This window comes from Zerene cesonia, chromosome 4 (assembly GCF_012273895.1).
Source record: "Zerene cesonia ecotype Mississippi chromosome 4, Zerene_cesonia_1.1, whole genome shotgun sequence".
NCBI classification, from domain to species: Eukaryota; Metazoa; Arthropoda; class Insecta; order Lepidoptera; family Pieridae; genus Zerene; species Zerene cesonia.
The window spans coordinates 3,197,599-3,218,972 of record NC_052105.1 but is presented as its reverse complement, the minus strand read 5'-3'; the positions used below and the strand labels follow the sequence as shown (position 1 = coordinate 3,218,972).

Sequence of the window (21,374 nt, the reverse complement as noted above, 5' to 3'; positions counted from 1 at the left end):
ATTTAATTGCGAATGTTTTATTTATTATGATAAGTTTTTTTTTAATTAAATAAGAATATATTATGGTGAAAAGATAGTTTATGGTCGAAGCTCCAAAGTGGATGACATAACACTAATAGTTTTTAATTGATAGTACTTTTATTTAATTTCTGAATATTTGTATAGCTTAGTTGGTCAAATACAATAATGTATTGCAAGTTTTCGTTCTATCTTAAACACATTAACCAAGATTTCTTATATGAATTTGAATTTCAAACTTCTTCTTCTTGCGGTGAGAATTAATTAAAAGGAAGAAAAACACTTTCAACTTACAAGATGTGCTTATAAAGTAATAACGACCCATAAATTATGCAAAATTCTTCTGAAATTTGTTGACTTTTGACATCAGTTAGTGGTTACTTTACATAGATTACGCAGGTTTTACACCTGATTTTGAGACATTTCAAATTTTAAATTTATTTACTTTGTCATGTTATGTCTCAACTTTATAATGTTATTGGGAATTTGTAGAACTAATAAGGAACTTCTCTAAGTAGATAAACAGTTTAAGAAAGTCACCTAAAATTTATTATACATTCTTTGACAGTTAATTTATAAAGGAATGTCAGGTCAGAAAGATATTTTAGCTTTTCGCCCGGGTTTATTCTATTTAATTATAATATTTAATCATGTAATAATAATACTGTACATTTTTTAAATTGTTAACATTTATTCTTCAAATACACGCGGAGAAAAAATCTTAAAATCTTTAACGGTTCAGCCGTTTTTGAGTTTATATAGTTATAGTAGTTATAGTAGTAATGTAGTTAGAGTTGTGCACCTAAATAATACTGCTTTTTTCCTTTTTTGTTAAGTTATAAATGAGCTTATTAGGATACTTTTTCATTATTTTTAGCCTTTGTAAAGGCTCCTTGTTAATAAAACTCGAATCTTGATATCCGGGCGGAGCCGGGAAGAGCTTCTAGTAATTTATATATTATGGTATTAAAATACATTATTATACCTATTGCTTAAAAATGCATGAGGGCAATATTGTGACATTCCGGTGACCTAGAAATATGGAACTATTATTCTAAATTATTGTTAAACTACTCATAGTAGGTATAATGGCAAAATAAATACAAGATGTTTTATTTCAAACGTTAAACAGTTTAGAAGTTTTATCAAACCAATCCTGTTCATTCGTTATCTTTTCAATCTTAAGAAATATACCCATTCAAACTTTTTCTATTTGCTCTCATTTAAATAGGAATATATTTTACGATTTGTTGAATATATTATTAGCATATATATCAGACAGATTCTAGTTATTTAGTAAGAATATTATAGAAATATCCAATAAGTTCAAAGGCACTGAATTAAGCACATTGTGAAATCGTGACTATTCATATACAGCTGAAATTACGCAGTTTAAAATTATTGGAGAACAATATTTATTCAGAATTAAGCTTTAAAATACTACAAATTTGCTTATAAAAGATCTGTTTTGTTTAATAGTCACATCTATGAACAAAATACACATATGTAGAATCGAAAAGATGAAAAGATAAATATTGTTTAAACAATAATTTTAAATAATATTAATGTATATACGTATAATGATTCCTAATTAAGCGGCCACATAGTAACTAGCCTAATTAATTGTAAAAAAGATAATATGTTACTTTACTTGTGGCCAGATTTAGAGCATCTCACATTTCCAATGGATTCAATTGAAAAGTATTTAAAATGGCAAAGCAAACACATTTCCTCGATCAAACACCTATCTGTCTATACACGTAGTTAATGGATTTTCATTGCAAGACTTCACTGCTTGATGATGTATTATTTTACACCCTACTATGACGACGTCTTCTCATATTTTCTCTTAAACAAACCTTTCTCTAGGAAGTATCTCTTTTTCGTCTGATCACAACAAATAAAAACATTAATTATTGCTCTTAGATTGTAAAATATTTCAAGAAATGATTATTTTGTGAGATGATTTAAGAGTGCTTATAAAAGTGCATGTCAAACTAACTCGGTTTTACGAATACTGAATTATATTTTTACGTCTATTTTCATTTATCATTTGAATCATTCTTCGCAAAATCAAAACAACTTATGATATTGAAATGGTTAAGTCATTCACTAATGCATTTTCCGTTCATTGTTTGCTTCATAAAAGCGTCCATTAAATTTATCAAACTAAAATCGTTAATGATTTATAGTGCTTCATTCGAGCTGAAATATTGATAATCGATGAATAAACTCCGTGAGAAATTTGTATTCAGCACTGTATTTGATATTTTTTGTTAAAGTAAATCAATGCTTTGATTTTTGATACGTATATTTATTGAACCGTAACGTAAATTACAGTTTTCAATCAATTTATCTTGCTTTTAGAACTTTTTACAATGCACCTATGAAATATGATATTATAATAATAATCATATCTAGCGGTTTGCCCTGGTTTCGCCCGTGGTACATATATTAATGTCTATAGCCCTCAGGGATCACGTTAACGTTGAAAGAATTTTTGAAATCGGTTCCGTAGTTCTTGAGATTATCGCGTTGAAAGAAACAAACAAAATCTTTAGCTTTATTTAATAAGTATAGACAATTTTATGAGAATGAAGTCACCTTGACAATACAACAGCAGGCGTTAGTTGGACAATACTATTATAAATCTTACCCGAAATAGAACATTTCAATTACCCTCTCTCTTATTCTAGGTAAATCGGTTATATAAATTCTCAAGCCGCGGCCGGATTAACTGCAACTTGGGTATCCGTTACGTTCCAATTACTTCCGAAGTGTCAAATAAATGTCCATGTTTCGTAGCAATTTGAGTTCTCCTGCCTTCAGCGATTGTAAGGGTCGCCTTATTTTAACAAATGTACAAGAAGTGTTATTTATTTATTGTACACTGGTATTCATCCTAACTTCATATGTTAATGTTAATGCCACTTCGAAAACCACTTTTAAAATAGATATTGTATGGAGAGAGAATAAAAAATTATTCTAAATTTTATGCCAAGTAACGCTATGACACTAATATTATAAATGTGAAAATTTCTTTGTTTGGATGTTTGTCCGTCAATCACAGTGAAACTACGTAACGGATTTTGATGAATTTTGGTATACGGACCGGGTATGAGCTGACTTGAATGATAGGATATAAATTTTTTATTCCAATTAAATGCTCCTTGGGATAAAACAGGAACCTTGGTATCCTGGCGAAGCCGGGACGAGAGTCTAGTTTTTCATAATCGGTGTTGTGGTTTTGCTCTAAAAGTGTTACAGACAAACATACATTAGTATTTATAATGTTAGTATGATTAAAGATTGAACGCTATTTCGACACGAATACGTCATGGAAATTTGTTCAAGATTTGAAATAATAGAATTCACATTCTCTTATTCCAACAATAACTGAATTATTATAATATAATATTTTTAGTAGAAGATTTTTTCAATTTTATCTCAATAATTCCAGATCCATGTATCATGCAAATCCTTATTTTGATATGATTAGAATATAACTCTTATGTATAAAGTTTGAAATTATTAATGAGAATGTGTTGTTTTTTTATTAGAATTTGTTCACTTTATAGCTGCCATATATGACTTTAACTTCATTATTACACTCTGCTCCGTAATGAGACATGATTCACGCGGTAATAAAATGTATAAATCAAATTATTTACGTACATGATACATCACCAAATTCGTACCATCGCCGCGTCTCAACACCAGTTACATAGTTAAATTACTTTCTTGGCAACTATAGCAGGAATCAAGTTTTATGCTGCATATTTCGTATCGGTCAGAACCAACATTTGCACTTATTAAATGTATGTATGTGCAGTGTGCAATATAAATTAGTGTAGCTAATGATATTCAGTGGATTATATACGAGTCGCTTTCATGTTTGTCCATCGTATTAAGTCCCTGGTGAGGAGATAATTAGGTTGAGGCCCGCGGGAGACCAGATGGATAGTTCCAGTGGTTTTATATTCTATGACGTTTCTAGAAAAACGGTGCGGTTGTATGCTTTATTATGTGCTATCTTAGTTTAGCCATTAGCAAATGTTTTATTTGTGAATTAATTAAGAACGTTGAACTATTCATTTTTTGCAAACAATTTAGATATATTCTTTCTATGTTTTGATTATACTGTATAATTTGTTGACTAGGTAATGGAAACATAATATAAATAGAAATAAGTGAATTAATGGAAACTTTAGTTTATAAACTTACATATATTTATTTAAATCACGTATAAAATGTAGTTAGAGATTTTTTAAATAAAAATGTCAACAATTTATCTAGTTCATATTCGTTAATCATTAAAATGTTTACACCTAACGATCTACACGATAATAATTAATCACACAGCTACACGTGGCCTTAGTTACTTTAGAATCAATGTTTCGAAGGCCATACGTATTACCATACAAATTGTCGGTTTGTTTTGCACAAACAGAACGCTTACCATCTGAATACAGAATGTTTGTAAACAAAAGCTATCGCAGATTTAGGTACGAATCGCTCTAAAGTTAAAACCACAATTGCAGAATAATAAAAGTGTATTTGTGTTTATTTTGAAGGTAAAGTGAATCATGTTTTATCTGTTTAGAATGCGTTGCCAGTTTTGCTTTGCTTCAAAATCCAGTGGAAGATATTTATTAAATGATGAATGATGTTATTAAAAATATTTCATTGATTGGTGTGTGTTTAAAATATTTGATCGATATCTTATAATGAAAATAAAAATAATTGCAGTGAATGTAATCCATTAATGTTTTTGCCTGCAGGAGAATACGCTGGACTACACACAACAATAACTTATCATTGTTTTCTTTCTGAAAAATGCAAGATGACATTTTTACGAAAGAAAACAATGATAAAATATACGTTCTAAAAAAGGCCATTCATGGACTGTCATAGACTCACTTTAAAGATTTGAATATGCACCCTGTATAATATACCCTGGAACCTTTAAAAATAAGATTTTTATTTAACACACGAAGAGAAGACATTGTGACTCACTCACACGCCTCGTTGGAAAGCTAGCTATCTGCACTGCACTCAGATAAATGACCTGAGTTGTACTTTGTCAAGAAATGTGGACATCATAACTTATACGAGATACTCTGGGGTAGCGTTGGAGTGCATTAGGATAAATTGTAAGCTGGAGATCTCGTTTTCTTTACAATTGCTCCAAGTTTAGCAACAAATTACCTACGTTTCACAGGCGAAACTAGTCCTTATATTGCAGTTTTTATAGCATGGCGGCCATTATTTCGAGAATAATGGTGTTTCAGTGAGACACTCACCGGTTTCACTTGACGGTTTAACCACTTGCTTGTGGAACGTTGAGTTTTATAGTTTCGGTTAATACATTCGAATGAAAAAATGCAAATGAATATATAATGATAATTATGTAAAATATATAGCATAAACGATGCAATGACATCAGAGATCTAATAGAAGTCGTATGATGAGTTTAGAATAAAAATGCACAAATCATAAAACAAATAATATGTTTTCTTTGTCTTTCATGGAATTTTTCTAAACCCTTGATGCTACGACACTTCAGTGTATTATCCCGTTGCTAACCATTGCTAACCGTTGCAAATTATCTGTCGGGTTACTGTTGATTATGAGAGTAAAAAAACAAATGGTTTGTACGACGTTAGTAAGTAACATAAAACCATACCATCTTTGTCCTTGGCAGTTAAACATGCAATAGTATGTGAATTTGCAGTAATGGTTATACGTGTATTTGTATAAGAAGAAACGAGAAGAGTCCTAAAAACGATTACGAATTAATTCCTAATTATAAGCTCGTCCCGGTTCCACCCGAATATCAACATTCCTGTTTTGTCCCAAGGATGCCACTAATAGAGATAAAAAGTATCCTATCACCTAAGTCAGCCCATATCCTGCCTATACACCAAATTTCATCAAAATCCATTCAGCATGATTGATGGAGAAACATCTAAACAAATAAACGTTCACATTAATAATATCAGTCTGGTCTTACATAAATATTATTCTGTTGATTTTTATGATTTTTTTTGGAGCAAATTTGACTCAAATTAGGGGTACCCTACTTTATAAACTTTTGTAAGAACAATTATCCTTATGTGCAAGCGAGTGAAGAACTCAGTGTACATTTAAACAAAATATTATGTAGGTAGGTATCTTACACATACGCAATAATTATGATGAAAAGAATATAAAACGAACGTTACTTTTATTTTCATAGATTTTTCCTTTTAGAGACCTGGTACCGAAGCATGCCTTATTAAAAAAAAAGAAAACGTTCTAAACGTTAAGCGGAAAACTTAATTTTGGTAGTAAAACGTCGTTAATCAAAACTTCGTTTTATGTTTATTGTTTTTTGAAAGTCTGAGAACCATTAAAGGACACGAAAGCCTTTCCGAGCATTATACAATTCCATTAACAACTTATTACCTTTTTCCAATTTGTTTTCCTTAACAAAACAATGTTCGGAAAAACGGAGGTTGATTCAAATAACAAATACAAAATATTGTGCTTTAATTCACCTTTTTGTGTTTCACATTTTTCGCCATGAATATCTTTTGTGTAAGTTATAATTAACGACTCATCGTATTGTTCGCTTTTCTTCAGAAAAATGTCAATATATTTATAAAATAATCCTCTATTGTCATCAAAATGCTTTGATGAGACCCCGCGTGTTTTTTGAAATAATTTAAAATATATACTTGTAATGATATAAAGCTCACCTCAGTTATATAGAGCTAATCTCGGCACTATATAACAGAAAACATTAATGATTGAATAGTCCATTTATTGACCAACCTCGGGGCCCAGCAAGTAATGTAAATTTAAAACCAATGTTGCACTAATCTTCGTCAACTTGCCTTTTTTTATTGCTCTTAATAATTTAATTTACTGTTGAGGCAGTTGTTTATTGATGCGACGTGTCTACGCGCCTACAGTTATCCTCACATGTAACTCGATCGTTGCTTTGTAACGTAGTTAAACCTTATGCAAATAGATGAACGTGAAAAAACTATTATAAACACAAATTTGACGTCACTAGGAGGCGTCCGTCCGAATAATTGAAGGTAATATTGAATGTCTCCTTGAATTTTCAACACAACTCTTTAACATAATATACAAAAATATGAATAATTCTAGGAATAAAAGCAAAAAGCAAAATATTTGCTTTTATTTAGTACTAGCTGCGCCCCGCGGTTTCACCCGCGTTAGTCCGTATCCCGTAGGAATATTGAGATAAAAAGTTGTATATTATTCCAGTTGTCCAGCTATCTACGTAACAAATTTCAACAAATTTCATTGCAGTTGGTTCAGTAGTCTTTGCGTGAAAGAGTAATAAACACACACACATCATTACAAATTTTTGCATTTATAATATTAGTAGGAAGTAAGATTTCTTAAAGTATTTGTTGAACCTTTGACATTGTAACGTTCTTATCTGTAATATTTTACTATACCCAACGTTTACTTTTGGTAGAAATGGTGAACTTACAGGAATACGCCCGTTGAATAAACAAAAAGGAGTTATAGGTTATAGGTCATAAAATATTTAGTGAAACCATGTTCGAAATGGGTTTCGATAAATTTAAAAAGTAGCGACACTGGATATAATGTTATTAATGTTCTAGTCTATCAGCACCCTAAATACTTAGATTTAAAACTTAGATAGATAGATAGATAGATAACACTTTATTGCACACAAGAATTTACAGGAAAACATAGATAAACACAAACAAAAGAGAGAATATGTACAAAAGGCGGTCTTATCGCTAGCTAGCGATCTCTTCCAGACTACCATATAAATAATAAGAGAAACATTTTAGAAAAGGAGGGTGAGGGAGAGCACCTGTAAATTAAAATTATAAAATTACGCAGCATACAAGAGCCTCTTTTTGTATAAAATTCAAACTCAGCTACGTAGTATGAAATAAGTACCACTTAACTTTTTCACTTCTACAATACAAGTTTTCTCATCGTCTGCTGATGACAAGACGCACTTACGGTTTAAGGATTCTTTCAACGGCTGGAAATAAATATTATTTGAGTATTTTTATATGTTAATTGGCCAACTCATTGTTTTGATATGAGAAATACGAAAATATAATTTCTATAAATTTACCGAATGTGGAGGTTTGTTTGTAATACATTACAATGTACTAAGTTGAGACCTGAAAAAAATATTCAACATGGCATAAAGCATAAAATTTTATAAAATTGATTCACGACTAGCGGTCCGTCCCGGCTTCGCCCGTGGTACATATACAGCTTATAGCCTTTCTCAAAAAATGGGCAATCTAACACTGAAAGAATTTTTCAAATAGGACCACCAGTTGCTGAGATTAGTGCGTTCAAACAAAATATTTTTTTTATAATATTAAGTAAAGATAAAACTCCATGCTAGGATGAAATAGGTATTTAAAATGTAACTTTCAAGTAACTTTTGCAATTTAAAAATAATGACAAGACATAAATTATGACACTTTTTTCATTAGTTTCTACCTAGGTTAAGAAATATGCAATTATTGCTCTGACGTGTTACTGAACATGATTATATTAAGAAAGTTAAAGTGCTCATTAATCATAGAAGTTTCTTGTACCAGGCGGCAAATTAACACAATAAAAATCATGCATTATTTTTGTTACAGGTTAAAAATGTCTGTACCCACAACTGATAGTACAGAAGCCATTACTAATTCCGGCTATGGAAGCAGCGATGAGACGGCGAGTCTTCTTGTATCAGGACCTTCAGTAACAGTCATCGTGCCCAACGAAAATAGAACTGTCAAACCAGTGCTACAAAGACAGGACTGCACAACCCATCTGAGACCACAGTTATCTGGTGGACCTGGAAGCGAAGAAAGCGCTGCCTCCATAAGAGTAGAAGATGGGACGACTAGAAGCGTTCCCGACATAGAATTGCAATGTAGAGACCAAGCGGACCGCCCGCAAACTTTAGTATCCCCAATCGCAACGTGCTCCCACAGAGGTTCTGTTACATGCCAGCTAGTTCCACACTCGTACAATAGATGTCGCGTTTGCGAACGGAGGCAGTCAACGGCGCCAATATCAGCGTTGCAACTAGCGCGATCTGTATCGCGGGAAAGCGTTCGTTCAGCTTTGCACTACCCGTGCGGGTGCAGTTCTCTACACGCCGTCAGTACATGCCCCGTCATTCAACCTCCAGCCTTATTGCTACCCGCGTCAAGTAACAGAATCATTCGGCAAAGTTCCCAGCCGGAGTCTAGCGCATGCGCGGCGCACTGTGCTCATCATAGCCACCACCACCCTAGCGCCTCCCTGCGGCAACTACGGGAACCAGGCGATGGAATCGCTGGCATCGCAGCTGACTCCCTCCGTATTAACGGAGGGATGCGACCCTTCAAACAGGTAAGGCTTCATTGTGTAGATGGTGTTAGTAGTAGCTTGCTTACTAGATGGTCGGTTTATACTTTTTGAACTAAAATATTTTCTTATAGTTGTACCTATGTAAGCAGCATATTTTAATGTTTGTCAGTTGTAGAATTTGCGATTACACATTTAACACACAGCGTCTTTACATTCTAATAATAAAAAAATATAAATAATATTATAATGCGTTCATTCTCTTACAGTTTATTAATAGTAAAAATATATATGATTCAATAAAATTTGCAGTCGTATTAATATTTATTTCATCGGTTATTCATCAATGAAAAATAAATAGAGTAATGTTAGTGTTTCCAGTCTATTAAAAACCAGCTGTAATGAAATTTGACCTTATGTCACAATCTGTATCTTTGTGGCCAGAAGCTAATCTAATTAAATTGCTAAGTGAGTTGCCTCGAGGAAACATCTGTATAATTGGTTGAGTATATTTACTTAGTAAACTGATAAAATAAAATGGAACCTATAATATTTAGTAAACAGATTTAAGTACATTTACAATTTAGTCGCAGATGTAGTAACTTCGTTGTTCTAAACATATCAAATGAGTGAATAAATATAAACTGTTGTTTTTACTTTCAGCAAAATTCTGAATAGGTAATTGAAACGTTGCCGTTTACTTGTTTTTTAGAATAATAATGTATCATTGGAATTTATTATTTGATTGAATCAGTTATAAATATTTATATAGATGTAATGATATCCCTCTCGTTTAAGGTACATCTTATTATGTCGTATAAACATTTTGACTAACAATTTCGAGTATCGTCATCATACAACTTGTGGATGTCGTTCGATGCGTAAACAGCAACATTCTTCGGGAACTGATCTATGTTTAGACATATTTAATTATTAATATAAACATATTTAATTAGTAATATAGTTCCTGAGCTCGTATATCTACCAGTTCTTGCTACCTCACGGTCCTACGGAACTGACTCGACACAAATCACCGTCATTTTAATAAGCCCCAGCTTCACTTCAACCACTATTATGTACAAACACGTTGTTTATCAAAGAACACGTCATGAATATCGCTTCTCAGCTGTTGAGACTGCTTAACCGGTGTAAGTGCTGTGTAAGGGTCTTGAGGTTCTCACCGAACGAATCCATTGTTTGATTTGGTATTTTACCTGCAGGGGCTGCTCCTCTGCCCACAAACCCTGTCGCAGACTCGCCGGGCCCGACTGAGGCGCGCATTCACTGAGGCCACGGGAGATACAGTGACCTACGTTAGAACGGTGGGCTCGTATTCTTCAATTATGCACCGCCAACCACAATCGACTGTACAATCTCCCACGATTGGCATTCAAAATTTCTTCGACACCGTTACAGAATGAAAAAAAAAAATTCGAAGTCAAAATTGTGAACGCTTCTATGCTTCTAAGCGGCCAGTAGTGATTAGCATGAAACTCCATTAGATTCCCTTTAGTCTTCAGCTTCTAGAATAACGACACGGAACACTAGGTTGTACAGTCGAAGATCAGCCGATCTGTGGTGATTTATCACCAGAGCAATTTGTTAGTGGCGAATGTGACGTCCCTGTAGCTTCGTTAATGACCACGGTTGCCATGTCCCCGATTACCCTCGCACCCAAAGTAGCTTTTCATCAATGAATTGTTTATTTAGGTACATTTTATACGAACAGAAATACGCATCACTGCACACTTGGCACGGTGACAAATTGGCTTTGTATGTCGAATGCCTATGGCATATCATTTTTTCGTCAACATCAGCAACCGATATATTTTGCTATCATCTTATTTGGAATATGTTCTGGGTTGTTGAAACGTTATTTTACGCTTTGGGAACATCAACTCAAGTCACATACACAGCACGTACACATTAAGTTCATTTCGCTTTATATATTTAGCATTCGATGCACTTTAGATGGATTGTTAGATTGCACTAACGTGTTTTTATATGATCGTTCAATTCGCGATCAATGCGACAGTTTTATGAAGATTAAAGCTTTTTCAATTAGCGTTTAAGCTTTATATGTTTAAGGTTTCGCATTTTGGTCTATTTATATTTTATTTCTTGTCTTCTAATTGTAATGGGTTTAATATTGAACTCTTATGGTTTTTCACCAAATCGAATAAATCAAATAGTTAGGATAAAGCGAATCTCTCATGATATAAATAATTTATATTTAAAATATGATTAAATGATTTACTTGATGGTTGGTGTTACATGAATCAATCAATCAAACACTGCTGGTTATAACAAAATTAGAAAAAATAACCTGTTTTAATTTCGATTCAAAATTCACATAATCAATCCATCCATGACTGGGAAATCTAATTTCGTTCGATTTCAAGAAGCTCTCCTATATATGTGTTTAAATTGTTGATATATTTTTATCATAAACCTATAGATATAACAAGTTTATTTAATATACAGTAAGCAAAATAATAATAATAATATTAACGCAAATTATAGAAAATATTATAAATCCTTTTTCTTAATAAGCAATACTTATTCTATATCGTTCATTAAAATCTTTAAAGCTTACGAATATGAAGAAGAATGAAAACTTGTACTATATTTCAATTTTCTTCATTAATTTAACTGGCAGAACAGTCCGAGTAAATGCATATAATATAGAGATACTGTTAAATTTGGCCACTATATCAGCAGACAGTCTAAGCAGCTTTACTGCAGCCTTGGATCGTCTCAGAGCAAGGCATCAACGACGTTTACGCTACTAAAGAAGCAATATAGCAGCGAGGTTGCATTCAAGCGTGTTTTATTCAGCTATTGAATCGAAATATTGAGCATCCCAGCTAAGAAGGTAGGGACGATTAAAATAAATATACCAGAGCGATGTCTCATATAATCTCCAATATAAAGATACATTTTATGCACAAGTACATACGGTTATCTTAGATTTATCTATTTAGTTTTATTTTTGCTTACATTTAGGTATAGAGACTATGATTTTTTAATAATGAATAAACGAATCATATCACTTTTTTGTGTAACATAACACGTAGAGGTACCTGCCAGCTTAATTTTTTTTCCTTTAAACTTTATTATAAAACCAACCATAATGGTTAATAGTGTAGATTATACCCTATGATACAGATCACTTGTAAGATCATAAGATCCACAGGAGGAGAAATTAAAGTATTCAATGGACTGATAATTATAAAATAATGGCAAAACAAATCAGTTGTACGGATATAATATGAATCGGTAGACTCCTAAACTATATATATACTGTGTCTTAGGAAAATAAATAAATAATAACATAAAACCTAATATAAATCGCCATTTTTAACACAGCTCCCTTGCCAATATCAATGACTGGTAAAATTATCAATCATTTCTAAGCCCATTAAAGCATCTTATTGAACCAAGGCTGGTGTTACAATTTCCAATAATTGCGTATCCTGGTAAATTATCAATTGTTTTGATTGGTCTGATGTATATATCTGACATGCTTCTTTTGTAATAATTATCATACTTTTGTACAATAAAAATTATTTTCTAAAAAAATCTATAATTCTAAAATAAACATAACCGGTTACATATCAAGGAGTTATCCAATAGTATAACCAAAAAAAAGAAATTCGTATTAAAAACAGCTTTTGGAACGTTCTAACAAAACTGCACGTTCGAACTATACGTAAATTACAAGGATTTTGTTTCACTTATGAATTCTGTTTTATCAAAGTCATTTAATTTAGCAATCAACTAAACTATGCAAATAGCCGTTTTTAATTAGCTTTGCAAACTACTCCCGAGCTATATAAAACGTTAAGACCGAATTTCAGGATTTTAAAGCCCTAACGTATATAAAACGCAACTTAAGTTGTCTCAGATTAATGCAGCGCCAGCGTCCTCTAGCGGCCCCGAGGGAACAATATTGAAATTAACTCGCTTAGCCCTCGCAAGATTACGGCTATATTCAAACAAATTTCTGCATTTATTATACCAGATTATGTTAATATTATTTGAACACGTCTGCCATTTTTGTATCGTATAAAGGCTGAATAGAATGTTCAATTCTACACGTCTTTCTAGAAAAGTATCTCTTTAGATAGTATTTTCGTTATAGATTTTACAAATCTATTTAAAAATAAGACCTTTCAACGATTGAGTTATTAAAAAAATTGTTCTTAGTTCAACCCGATGAAGTGTTCGAGGATATTTTTTATTTCGAGGTCCATTAAATGTTTGATTGGGGTAAATAAAGAGCATGTGCGACTGTAGAACTAGTTTATAAATAAGGAATGAAATTCACCGCCTGATTATAATACTCTGCGGGTTAGAAATTTTAAAGGTCCACGTAAGAGGAGATTTCTTTTAACACATATTAACCTATGACGGTTGGAAAATGAGAATCCTCATAAATAATAATATTTCACTCGCAACGAATAAAGTGTATTTTATTTTAATAACGTATACCCACTTTAGAATATATTTGAACCTACCTTTAGTATTTGTCTAATATATAAGGTTGAGTACTACTGACTGACTACCTATCATAGAGGTTGATAGTCATAGAGGTTAGACAGTAGGTACCTATGTGATTATATTATAAGGTAGCACTTTCTAGCATAGTAGGTATTATTGATATTACTCTAGAGGCGGGTTTATAACACAAAATAGACATTTTGAACTTTATATATTATTAACTATTGAGGTGAAAATAGCAAACAACATCGGGGGCCATAACTAACCCATAAGTGCTAATACATAAGGACTTCCATTACAACGAATTCTCGTGATCTAATTATGATAGCACTATAGGATGCAGATAGTTAATCAAAGGATGATTTAGCACCTAATTTAGTTGTGGTAATTAGATTTACACTGAATGTTAGTAAATAATTGGGTTAGTGGGAGTTATATAGACATTTAGCGAGAATAAACCTGTTATATAATGGTATAAGTACAAAGTACAAAAGTGCTTTAATCTATTTATACCATGACTTTGGAAATTATGTGCGTATGTTTTTATTTAGCATATGAATATAGAATGCATAATTTGACAATTTAAAAGGCAGTAGATATATATTGATAGAAATTTTCGTGTTTTGAGAATTATAAACTTTATTATGTTTATTTCTAATATATGTAAATTTAAATCAATTGGTAAATACTCGAGAAAAGCTGGTCTGATTTTGATTATTCTGGTTCACATTTACAATAGTCTAGTGAGAGTTTACGGTATAGTAAAGCAAGCAAGTTAGCCGCGTCGGCTCGTTTCATAATTATAATTTTGAAAATAAAGTTCTGTTTTAAACTTATAGAATACCTATATGGCAAATGTAACTGAACTGAATTGTATGATTATTAATAAAGATTTAAATAAGTTTAAATCTTTTAGTGTCACAGTCACGTCACTAGAATCAATTGTACTAATCAATCATACATAATAGAAATGTATCATGTATATATGTCCACGTCCAAGTACTTCATAATGCTTGTCTCGCCGTAATCGAATAAGCATTGTTCTACTTTAGCGTTAATCGTTTTAAGCGGATGAAATAAACGGTCTTGAGTTTGATTGAACGATAAAATATACTAAGCGTGCGAGATTACTTGAATTAAGTAGAGATAAGAAGTTGTACTGCCGATATAAAAGTAAAAAAGTAGGTTCAAGAGCAGTTGGAGTGTGAAGTTTTTCTTAGCGAGTGTTCTTTGTTCTGTTGGAAATATTGTGTATGTTAATATCATATAGTGTTTTACCACAGATAACATAATACTTTTATTACATAATGTTAAATAAACGTTAGTAAACTTTTATTACTTAACCCGTAAAGAATGTCGTTTATTGCTTCTGTAATTTGGTATTCCTTTATTGTATAGACTCATCAACGTAATAACATTTAAAGAATTCAAATGTCTTTAATTTTTTCATTAAGTGCTTTATTTCATATTAATAATATAAAACAATTAAAATAATTAGTTCCATTTACAATCGCAATTAACGAAACAACTTCGAGCCCCTCAGCAATGACCCATAATCTAAAAATAACGGGTTACTACAGGAAATTGAGGCATTATCTCAACGCCATATCGTCTATTCGAAAAGCTAACCTTGACACACTTCCTCGTACTGTTATTGTTTACCACTAGCCCGTGAATTGGGCGTATGGGACTACCACACCACGTGACTTACCGAATCCGTCCATAGTTTAGTAAATAATTTATTTACAAACCTCCTAACGCTTTGTTTAATTTATTATAAGTATATGTCCATGATAAATTATTATTAAACGTGATATATTTAGTAATGGAAACGGAACACTACGATGGTGTGTGGAAAACAATAAAAAATTATGTATTGAATAATTTATCTGTACCCTTACTTTGAAGCTCTCTAGTGATTTACGGCTATTTATATTTTCGAGTAAATCTTATACGAAATAGAAAAGTTGTATAAAACGTAGAATATTTAACAGCGAAATAAAATCCGTTTTTTATTATTTACAATGAAATTATATTGAGCATTATATTAGCTGAACACGACTTACCGTCTCGATGGACTATGTACAAGCTAGAGAAACAAGGATCCCATCTTATTTATTTAATTATTTAGTTGACTATACCGTGAGTCGACTTTTGAGTTTCATATCATAGTGATGTAAAGTTATTGATGTAGTACAATAAAAAAGACAAATATACATTATATTATATGTTGCCTGCGACTTTGATCACGTGTTAATAAAGAGCTTTGAAGGTTAATAGTGTTTAACGCAGGTTTATTGGTTCATCGTCCTTCGCTACATTCTTTGTAGTCCTATTTAAAAGACATTTGTGATCGGCGCACAGCTTGTTTACATGGAAATTTCGTTAGGCCACGCGGGCGAATCTGCGGCTAACAGTATTTTTAAATGTGTGATAGGGAAGCGCTTGACTGACCATCTTGCCTGCTGGTAGGTGTAGATGTAGTCTAAGATTGTGCGCGCTTCCCTAGAAGGTACCTGATCACTTTATCGTTGAAGATACCCAGAAAATGCCCGTCACAGACTCAGGAATTATTATTGTTACTTATCATACAATATACGTATTCAACCTTCCTGCTTTAGAGCCCTACTTTCAAGTAGCACAGAAGTTTCATTCGAAGTTGCAAGACGTCCTTGACGTCTTAGGAATCTTGAAGGAAATGCGCTCAAAAATTTGGTTACCTGACTTACAATGCAATCTCCCTTTCTAATTTCCCTTCATAATACAAAGTTGTCCTTGCCCTTGCCCTATGCCCTTAATGGAGCCCTATTGCTAAATCTGTTCTTAATGGACGTTTACTAATTGTAAAATAACTCTGCTAAATGTTATCGTTGCGGGTTCCGATATTTCGTAATGAGTGAATGAGTGACATTTCCCTTTTACATGACATTTTGATGGTTTAAAAACTAAATAGTAAATTTTATAATATTTGCCTACAATCAGGCATATATAAAAGAAATTGAGCTGAGCTATGAAAAACTCATACGATTTACTGTATAGAAAATGTCGATTTGGTCTTATTTTAAATAGATTTCAATAAAATTGAATTTAAAAGCATTCAGCGTCAAGCTCACGTTGAATATGCTGATGTGACATGGCAAATCAATTCAGAGACTACAGAGAACGTTATAATTATGAGATTTTTCATTACTTTTAAGGGATCTTGAATTTAGCGTTGCATATTGCATATCGATACTTCCGAAGTTATCAATTTAATTATTTTAATACATAAAGTATTATCATACTTCACACTAATATTATAAATGTGAAAGTTTGTTTCAAGTCAGTCACGCTGAAACTACTGAAGGGGTTTGATGAAATTTGGTACACGGACAGGATATGAGCTTACTTGGGTAATAGAATATTTTTTATCTCGTGTTCTCAATACTCCCTTGGGATAAATAATGAATCTTGATATCTGGGCGGAGCCAAAACGATGGTCTTATAAATAATAAATGAACAGATAGAAATTAAAAACTTTTTAACGGATTTTATACGCGATTTATTCATTATATTATTAACCCGACGTTTCGAACACTTTACAGCGAGCGTGGTCACGGGAAGACTCTCTCTCTCTCTCGTGTCTTATGTGTTAAAAAGTTTTTAATTTCTAAATGTATAATACTCGCGTAAAATCAAACACAAGAAAATAAATGAACAGATTTTCATTGCGAAAAGGTAAATCTGTGTAGAGTAATTGATAACAAATAAATTTTGAAGAAAACGGGCAGCTTAGTGGGAAAAAAACGTTATCGAGATATTGCAATAGAACAAAACGGGAAAAGTCATATCGAAAATAAGAATTATTATAAAATATTAAATACACATACTGATATGTATAGCCACAACATCAAGTGATATATTTTTTGTTGATTTAAACCCTTAACTCATTACAGGACCAACATCCATCCAAGTTCCAACAAACATTAATCCCGCATCGGTTCAATATCATATCTCCGCTTACATGATTAAGCAGGGAAACACAAAACACAATCATTCAAAGCTTAGTTATCTCATAGTCATCATAGTGTAACGTTGCTTTTTTATTGCCTTTATGACCCTTTTTAAGGGTACCCAAAGGGTATAAAGGTAATAGAGTCCCTATTACTAAGACATCTCTAATCGCATGTCTGTTTGTCTGGCTGTCCGTCCGTCTGTATCTTATGAACCGAGATAGATAGACAATTGATTTTTGCGATTGTATTTCTGATGTCGCCATGACAATAAATTTATATTAATTATAACAAGAAAATTATTCGACTCGCACTTGACGGATTTTTTTGCTATAAACATTATACTCTACTCTACGCCCGCCCAAGTATTCATGGTCGGTTGTAGCGCTTACCATGGCGACCCAACACCTACATTGCCGACGATGACTTTAAAAAAAAATACTCTATTATATTTATTTTATATATAGAGAACTCTCTCTGTAGTGTTTTATTATTTTCATACATTAATTATATACTTACTTTGTAATAATAATGGTAAACAAAAGTAAAGGTTGCTAGTACAATTTATATGTACATGTGACAATGAGTATCAAGGATAATACACTATAGAAAATTCCCTTGTGACGGTTATGCATACGTAAGCAGTTAATTTTCCTACTCTATCATAAATACTTGATTGTAATTAATTTTGAAGTCAGTTCGCGTCGTCGCGTATACGTGGCAGTGTAAGCATTTGTATGAGGATTTATTTATTCAAAGCCCTAATTATTTTACGCTGACTTTTAATTGAGATATGAATTTGATGTGGTTTAAAATCGTTTTTCATTTCTCGTCAGGCCTCGTGTGTAATAGATTAATTAAGACGCTAAGCGCAGCGTGTTTTCATGATAATATCGGTAAATTATATCAATAAACAATAACATGAAAAAAATTAATAATATTATTGTAATGTTATGAAATTAAAAACATATAAAGAGAAGTATATTGAAATTTAAGTCAACTTATATTATTGTTTGGTATAATTTACGCTTAATTTCTTAATTTTAATGTATAAATCGATACCATATGACTATTTTACTACTAACTTTTTACTAACAGTAAAATTAATAATATTTCGCCATTGTTCAAGTCTGGGTACTCTTTTATTGCTGCACTTTATTACTATATTAACATTGCTTAAGCGATCTTATCAATATGATCAATCTCTGAATACATTGCGAGGTTTACGACGAAAATAATATTTACGTAAATAGTGAGAAAAACATTCGTAACCGATATGTGCATGTAGGTTACTGCTGTGTTAGCCTTGGAGGTATATATTAAGCGTTATTTCGTCTTGGTTATATGTTTGCGTATTTATTTATATTATTGTTAATATAATTAAAATAAATAATAATGAATTTGAGTAGACTCTTCAGCGGGATAAATATAATATTTGTAACATTTTCGTGGACCTTCGTGTAAATTTATAATGCAATTTGATATTGTTTAAATTATTGATAATTAAATTGGGTTATTTAAAAAATTATAACAGTAAAATTCCTAGAGTATTTAATATAAACTTAATCAACAAGATACTCAGTATTAGACGATATTTCCAACACACATGGCAGTTATAAAAGTACTTACGCAAACAGGGTTCCCCAATTCACTTACAAAATAGTTATTTATACCAGACAATTTAGTACGACCTTCGGCTCCCATTTCAGTGGTACAATTACTCCCTTTGTGGAGTTTGGCTGAAACAATAGGTTAGGCTTTGCTCTTATTCTCATATCGTAAAGGCCGAAACACAAGCCAAACCAATTTGTGCTATGAATTCACCCGAAGAGGCAGTTTATGTTGACAACCTTGAACAATCGTCTGCTGTTAACACAGCTAATGCAGATATACTTCGAGGTTTCGAAACATAAAATGACGAGTTAGAAGTTCCTTATGTATTTAATACAAACAATTTTAGTTGATTAAAATTGAAAAGAAGCAAAAGTATATATTTTAATATTAAACATATTTTCTGCGTTAAAATGATGACAAGCAGGCGGCTGTTATTTTGCAAAAAATGAAAAAAAGATATAACGGATTGTATTGCAAGATTTAGATTTTTTAAGCCGAAAAAAATATACTATTTTTAGAACAAAAATAAGCATATTGTTTTGTATAACAACTAGCTATACTACTATAGTCAATACAGCCAGTTGTAATTTAAAGCTTTAATAAACTGATCTGAGCGTATGTACCTATCGCATAAAAACTGCCGACTGAGGGAAAGCCATTGCGTCGTGTGTTGAGAACAAATATTAAAAACGTGCAGCGAGCACCACTGTTTGAACAGCTGCAATTAACTTTAAGGACTAACGTGTTTTTAAATGATTCAGCCGATAGCAAAAGGTGGTAAAAAGAGAAAGAAATGTTGGCTGTTTTAACTCTTGTAGTTGTTAGTGGTGACTCCGCGATTTCGGAAACTTTATAAGTGATCTTCGTGATTTTATCTAATTGATTTGTCGTTAAAATAAAGCGATTACAAATTGACACTTGCATGTAATTGTCATATAATAACAAACGAATTTATACAATTGGGGAAAATGCTTTAATAAATCTAATATACATTAATGAATAACTCAATTTACACAATAATTTAAAATGTAAATGCTAACCCTTTTGAGTATTCATTTATAGATGTTATATTAGATAGAATGCAGAAGTAGGTAATAAAATATATTTAAAAGTATCTTGGAGTATAAGGTAAACTGCAGATCATTGTTCGTGATTGTTATATTTTGGTATATTAAACAAATAATTCATTGTAATCATACAAGGAAAATAAAAATAGCAGAAATTACGATGTCAATTATGTTACAATGAAGTATTTCTATTTCAGTGGTGAAAATCCAATCTAATAAGTTTTAGTAATAGTCTATATTAAACTTTGCATTCTTTTATCATAATAAACAACAAATTATGGCTCGCTGCACACATAATTGTATTGTTGTTGGTGTAGTTACCGCAAGCCGAGACATAGCAGACAGGGTCAACTATCTAATTATGTTGTTGAACTAGTACTTACCCGCAGGTTTACCTAACTGATATTCCTATAAAGAGCAGTCGTAGCCGACAACAGCATCGTTCCACTGTTTCATAAGCGAGAAATTGGTTCAATTGTTTTAATGAAATATTCATATGTTCACATTAATTTACCAATAAAATATGTTTCAGAAACATATAAAGTGAAGAATATAGAATTCAATAATGCTATATACAAGCATATTAACATTGAGTTACAGTCTACATAACCAAACAATACTCTATATATTTTATATGATTTGAACTGTTAATAAACGAAAATCGCTCATCAAAATAAATGCTTTTAAAAAAAAAATAAGCGATAACTTTTAGAAATTAAAAACTTTTTTACGAATTTTAAACGCGATTTATTCATTATACCTAGTCTTGCCATAAATATTGTAATAAAGAAAAAAGAAAATTGTTAACTGCAAATAACAT

At 31.8% G+C, this 21,374-nt stretch overlaps 1 protein-coding gene across 9 annotated transcripts in view; it reads left to right on the top strand.

Moving 5' to 3' along the window:
• Positions 1-21,374, top strand: part of LOC119839709 (small conductance calcium-activated potassium channel protein) — a 172,354-nt gene that overhangs the window by 54,571 nt on the left and 96,409 nt on the right. For 6 of the 9 annotated variants that reach the window (XM_038366134.1, XM_038366137.1, XM_038366135.1 and 3 more), the window contains exons 2-3: positions 8,682-9,423; positions 10,599-10,700. In XM_038366134.1, coding sequence (XP_038222062.1) covers positions 8,689-9,423; positions 10,599-10,700 — 837 coding nt within the window. In that variant the 5' untranslated portion in view covers positions 8,682-8,688. The remainder of the gene's footprint in view (positions 1-8,681; positions 9,424-10,598; positions 10,701-21,374) is intronic. The other 3 variants (XM_038366141.1, XM_038366142.1, XM_038366140.1) reach the window with 1 other exon arrangement.